The sequence below is a fragment of the Aquarana catesbeiana genome, linkage group LG06 (assembly GCF_042186555.1).
Source record: "Aquarana catesbeiana isolate 2022-GZ linkage group LG06, ASM4218655v1, whole genome shotgun sequence".
In the NCBI taxonomy this organism is placed as follows: domain Eukaryota; kingdom Metazoa; phylum Chordata; class Amphibia; order Anura; family Ranidae; genus Aquarana; species Aquarana catesbeiana.
This window is the reverse complement of record NC_133329.1, coordinates 22,851,388-22,858,159: the sequence shown is the minus strand read 5'-3', so window position 1 is coordinate 22,858,159 and position 6,772 is coordinate 22,851,388. Positions and strand designations below refer to the sequence as shown.

Genomic DNA, 6,772 nt, shown 5'->3' with positions numbered 1-6,772 from the left:
TCCTAGGATTTTGTTGTCGGAATGTCCGATCAATGTCCGACCGTGTGTACGTGGTATTAGTCTTTGAAATGGTATACATTTTTCTAATGCATTTTTTACAGTAATTGGAAATATTATTCTGCAGTTTTCCTCTGGTGGGTTTGCTTTTACCAGAGCTCTGTGGACAGCACCCTTTAGTTCACCTTTTTTCTTAGACTGTATATAAGATGATTCAGGAACGGGCATCCTGAATAGTCAGCCAACTAGAAAATTATTAGTTTTGGGTTGAATGTAGGTGAAGAAAGTAGTTGCATAAACCATGAGGACAGCCATGAGGTAAGAACTGCGGGTGGAAAAATGCCTTCTATCTTCCATACTTCATTTTTAATCTCAAGATGGTTTTTTAAGATGTAGACACATGGAAGGAAAGTAATAAAGAATGCAGTTATCCAAAGGGGGTTTGTTGGACACTTCTGGCTAAAATCAATGCCTAAAGAATTGATTAATAAATTGTACAGTTCAAAGATTAGACACATTTTTCCTCAATTGTTTTCTGATGACATTTTATGGCCTGACATTCTTTGTCATTCTTGCCAGAGCTCTGAAGAGAGAAGCTATCAGATCACTGTTTCTCAGGCTGCCTATAAGAGGATTCAGGAAATGGGTGAAAAGTGAAAAATGCATACAGTATACCACAGAACCTAGTCAGCCAACCAGATACAGTAATTCCTAATGTTGAGTTGAATGCAGTTGAAGAAAGTGGTTGCATAAAACGTGGGGACTACCATGAAGTGAGAACTGCTGGTAGAAAAAAAAAGCCTTCTATCTTCCATTTTAATTCACAAGATGTTTTTTTAAAATGTAGACATATGAAAGGATCATGATGCAGGATGCAGTGAGACCAAAGCGTATCCAGAGGATGTTTTCAGGTCACTTCTAGCTAAAATGGATTCAGGAAAGGGGTGAACATCTACAGTATATACTACAGACACTAGTCATCCAACTAGAAGGCTCTTATGCCCTGTACACACGGTCGGACATTGATCGGACATTCCGACAACAAAATCCATGGATTTTTTCCGACGGATGTTGGCTCAAACTTGTCTTGCATACACACGGTCACACAAAGTTGTCGGAAAATCAGATCGTTCTGAACACGTACGTCGGGACTATAAACGGGGCAGTAGCCAATAACTTTCATCTCTTAATTTATTCTGAGCATGCGTGGCACTTTGTGCGGCGGATTTGTGTACACACGATCGGAATTTCCGACAACGGATTTTGTTGTCGGAAAATTTTATAGCCTGCTCTCAAACTTTGTGTGTCGGAAATTCCGATGGAAAATGTGTGATGGAGCCCACACACGGTCGGAATTTCCGACAACAGGGTCCTATCACACATTTTCGGTCGGAAAATCCGACCGTGTGTACGGGGCATAAGTTTTGGGTATAATGTAGTTGAAGAAAGTGGTTGCATAAAACATGAGGACTACCGTAAGGTGATAACTACCGGTGGAGAAAACCTTCCATCTTCCATCTTTTATTTTAATTTTCATGATAATGTTTACAATGTAGACATAGGTAAGAGAAGTAATGAAGAATGCAGCGATACCAAAGCTCATCCAAAGTGGGTTTGTAGAACACTTCCAGGTAAAATCAAAACCTATTAAAATGAAATACATTTTACTATTTTAAAGATTAGAAAAATTGCTACTCTATTTTTTCTGTCTTTGTCACTCTGGTCAGAGCTCTGAAGACAGCAACTCTCAGCTCACTGTTTCTCAGGTTGTATATAAGGGGATTCAGGAAAGGGGTGAAAAGTGAAAACTGTATATACTGCAGACCTTAGTATTATAGAAAATTCCTAATTTTGAGTTGAATGCAGGTCAGGGCCTTCTTTAATATTGATTGGACCCTGGGCAAAAAATTTCTTGCCCCCCCCCCCCTCCATGCAGTTTCACTCTTCACCTGCTTTGAAGCATACAATAAATAGCAGCTAGACTCAAAATCCATTTACTGAATCAGATCAGGCAGCAATTGCGATTGGTTGTCAGAGGTTACAGTGTATCGTTACCGCTCACTGATTAGTTGCTAGAGGTTACAGCACATGATTTATGCTTGTTGATTGGTTGCTAGAGATTACTGTACATCAATACTGCTCACTGATTGGTTGCTAGAGGTTACTGCACATCATTGCTGATTGGTTGCTAGAGGTTACAGAACATCATCTCCTTGGACTGAGGAGGTGAGGGGACCCATTAATAGACAGAAAACTCCTAGGAGTCCTAGGACTCCTAGGATCAGTGGCAGTGCTGGGGGAGGGGTGGGTGTGATCAATTTCCAGCATGCCCCTTTATCTCCCCAGTGGGCAGCATTCCGTATAGGTGATGGTGGATATGACCTCAGGGGCATGATATAGATATGAATACTACCTCTATTTACATATGAATGCTGCCGGTCTGCCACTATTTACATATCAATGATGGTATTTACATGTAAACACAGGGTCTGCTGGTGAGTCATCTGTACACAACAATAGTGCAGAGCTGGGCAGCATTAGTAACAGAACTTCACACTGAGATATCAGGACACAGCACTGGACTAAAACCTCAAGGGACGAGGGAATTTTAACTAGGATAGTTGGCATGTATGGGGCAGCTGCTTTGGGCCCCACAATAATGACAGGGCCCAGGGCAGCTGTCCCTTTTGCCCTGCCTTAAAGACAGCCCTGATGCAGGTGAAGATAGTGGTTGCATAAAACATGAGGACTACCATGAGGTCAGAAGTGCTGGTGGAAAAAGCCTTCATTCTTCTGTCCTTCATTTTAAATGTAAATACAAGAGAAGACACATGCACTGTGCACTGGGCTTGCTAGATCCAGGGGAAAGATCTCATACAATGGTAATTGAATGATGTGTTGGGGAATATTATTGGCTTTAAATCATCACCATGTGAAACAAAAAATATATGTACATACAAATGAAGAAACCATCATAAATCAATCAGAGTTACTGTATGTATAAAATGCAAATATATACTATATATAAAAATATATACAATCCCAGATGTATTAATACTAGTTAATGAGTCTATTGCTAACACAGCTGGCTGGGTAGAGGCTGTCTCCTGAGTGGGCTGGGAACCCAAACACTGCAAGAGAGAAAAGGAATGGGGAGAGAGGTGCCAAGCCAGCAATAGTGTAGCAATTTTTACAGGTGTTAGTAAAAAGTTTAAATACAAAGCTTATGCAATCACAGACATTGCTGGTGTTAAGCATTGGAACAAGCTTCATATAAAAGTCATCAATTCTGAATTCAGTCCACACTAGAGCCACTGACAGGAGCACAGTGAAGCCGGGGCAGGATTGCAAGCAAGCCGTCATGGAAGACTTGACCTGTCAAGCAGCTGTCAGGAAGCTGTCAACCGTCCAGGGTGCTGGGACCAATCAGAATGCATCTCATAGGCCGAACCTTGCATCCTTCATCGAGACTCTGATCAGTGAGACCAGAGCTTACCCAAAGGCGGTTTTTAGATCACTCCCATCTAAAATTAAAATCTAACAAATGAATAAATATTTTTGAAAATTTAGAGATTAAAAAATTGTTCCTCAAACCTTTTTTGGTGTTACTTTATGGTCTTTGCCACTCTGACTAGAGCTCTGAATACAGCAGTTCTTAGTTCAGTGTTTCTTAGACTATATATAAGAGGATTCAGGAAGGGGGTGAAAAATGTATATATTATAGACACTAGTCGGCTAACTAGAGCATTCTTAGGTTTGGGTTGAATGTAGTTGAAGATAGTGGTTGAATAATACATGAGGACTACTGTGAGGTGGGAACTACCGGTGGAGAAAGCCTTCTGTCTTCCATGGTTAATTTTAATTCTCAGGATGTTTTTTAAAATGTAGACATAGGAAAGGAAAGTAATGAAGAATGCAGTGAGAGCAGAGATTAACCCAACGGTATAAATAAGTAGGTTATTGAGGGATGTGTCAGAACATGACAGTAGAATCAGCTGATATAATTCACAGAAGAAGCCTGAGATGGTGGTGGAGTCACAGTAGGCCAATCTTAGTATACAAAGCGTGTGCACCAAAGAGAAAATGGAGCCCATAGCCCAGGCACTAGAAGCCAACTGAACACACTTAGTATTGCTCATTATGGTTGCATAATGCAAAGGATGACATATTGCAACATATCGATCATAAGACATAACGGCTAGTAGGAAATACTCAGTACTGGCTAATAAGCTGAAGAAGAAGGCCTGCGCTATACATGTTGAGTAAGCAACCAAATTGTTTCCAGTAATGGTGTCAAAATACAAATGACATCCAGACACAGAGGGGGTACTGATGTCTAAAACGGAGAGGTTTCCAAGGAAAATGTACATAGGGGTCTGCAGGTGGGAATCAATAGCCACCAGAAAAATGATCAGAAAATTCCCAGCCAGTGTAGCCAAATAAATGAGGATGAGCATAAGAAACACCGGGATCTGAAAATTTGCGAGGTCTGACAGGCCAAGCAAAATAAATTCAGGCTGAAAAGTTTGATTTCCTATCATAGCCGAAGAGTTCTTATGGCTACCAGAGCTGCACCGTCAAGATTCAACGACGCTGAACACACAGGACAATATGTATTAATAGGAAGGACACAAACACTGCTTTTTGTTCCACTTAGTGTACCTTGCAGGACACCTAAATCCTGCATGATATAAAAGGAAAAGCGCTTTTAGGAACCGCCACACTCTTTTAGCCTAAACTCGACTAACCACCCCTCTTTACCTTTGAAATGTTACATTGTGTGTAACCATGGGACGTGAAAGCAGACTCTGAACTGACTGCATGCCCAGGAAGTGAAGACTTTGTACCACCATTCCCACAGACATCACAGAGTCAGAGCAGACATACATGCAATTACTCACACATAATCAGAGCAGACACATGCTACACACACCCACAGTCAGAGCAGACATACATATACTACACAAATTTCAAAATCAGAGCAGACACACATTCAGGGCATACATACACATACACACTTTTGGGCACATGCACACAGTCAGGGCAGGCCCACACACTCTTTAACCACTAGCCGACTAGTTTCTGTCATTCTACTGCGGCAGGTCGGCTCTCCTGTGCAAATCGCCGTAGCTGTACATCGGCCCTTTAAACAGCTGCACGGCGGGGGGACACGATGCGTGTGGCCGGCGGGTGCGACATCCGCCGGCCATGCGCGATCGCGGGCACGAGAGCCAGAACGGGGATGTGTGTGTGTAAATATATGTATATATATATATATATATCTATATATATATATATATATATAGATATATATATATATAAATTATTTATATACATTTCTACCTTCTTGTGTTAGATTGATTAATATATAGATGTGTGAACAGCTGCAACTTTTCAATTAGTGAACACCCAAAACAGTAAAGATTATAAATAAAATAATAATAAGCACACCATTATTTTATTTATGCTCTTTACAGATGCCATCAACTTACAATAATTATAATATAAAATTATAAAGCAATCAAAATGCAAGTAGTTGAGTAAAAAATAAATAAAAATTAAAATAAAAAAATAAATAAAGGCTAGGTAGTATATATACATTACAAACATTCTAGCTAACTTTTAATGCTTTTCTCTGTTGAGAAGAAATTGCTGTTTGATTCACTATATCATTTTTTTTAATGTGGTTCTGCTATAAGCACCTGGGTAAATGCAATGCCAGAAATAGAAAGCTGCAATGCCTGTGTCTGTTTAGACAGGGATATCACTGAATTAAAAAAAATCAAGCCAAGTGAAAATCAAATTCTGGGGGGGGATTCTGTATACCAAATCTGTTTACACGTTTTCATCTTAATTCATTTTAATATAGAATTACAGTGCAATTAAAGTGTAAGTAGATATTGTTTTGTTTTGTTTTTTTATAACTTGATTCTTTTATAAGCACCCAAGCAGTTTCAGTGACACAAGGACAGGAATATCACTTAAAATAAAACTCTGATGTCCGGTTTACAAATTACAAGGAGCAGTTGAATATTAGAAGATCAAGGTGTTTGCAGATTGAAATAAAAAAGTAATTTTAACAAATAACTTTTAGTTATATTTTAGTGAAAATTGTGTTTTTTTTGAAGCCATACAGCATATAAAATTCTCTATTCTTTACTCTCTAGTATAGAGTATGATATTCAGGGGAGAATTATATGAAATGAAAAAAAAAATAAAAACATAAAAAAAAACAATGCTGAAGTATTATTGTTAGTGAAGATTTTTTTTCCAATAGTAGACAGCAGACAACAAATACACTCCAGCCTACTGGCATCTTGTCATTGGAATAAGAATAATACAATTTCTTCATGCAATTCTATACAGGAGGTCAGAGTATCAGAAAGGAAGGAAAGCACATAGACTCCCCTGCAGCACCTCACCATGTTTATAAGCATTTAACATCTCCATGAGGTCTGCAGTGACATCTCTCCTGTGTCTCTTTACACTGTTGAGATTATATTGCGGCCTCAAGTGGAGTAATAATAAACAATTACAATGTAGTTTTGTTCCAAAAAATTAACATTCCCCTTAGTCCCTTCATTCTTTCCTTTACCACAATTTGGAACTTCATTCATACAATACTTCTGTATCATTAAACTAAAAAAAATAAAAAAAAGTATTTTTTAAATTTATTAAATGTGTATGTTTTCCACTTTGGAAATGTTGGTACTCCCACCCATAAAGTTTGTAATATTAAACCAGTAATACATTAATAAAAAAAATAGAGAATCCC

General features: G+C 38.7%; 1 protein-coding gene across 1 annotated transcript; it reads right to left on the bottom strand.

Moving 5' to 3' along the window:
• Positions 1 to 3,602: 3,602 nt before the first annotated feature.
• LOC141147908 (olfactory receptor 5V1-like) lies at positions 3,603 to 4,538 on the bottom strand. The gene has a single exon (XM_073635067.1). It carries the CDS (start codon positions 4,536 to 4,538, stop codon positions 3,603 to 3,605), a length of 936 nt encoding a protein of 311 aa, XP_073491168.1.
• Positions 4,539 to 6,772: the final 2,234 nt, after the last annotated feature.

Bases quoted from the DNA above. Each gene is read 5' to 3' on its own strand.
- LOC141147908 (XM_073635067.1), bottom strand. From the start codon at position 4,538: ATGATAGGAAATCAAACTTTTCAGCCTGAATTTATTTTGCTTGGCCTG.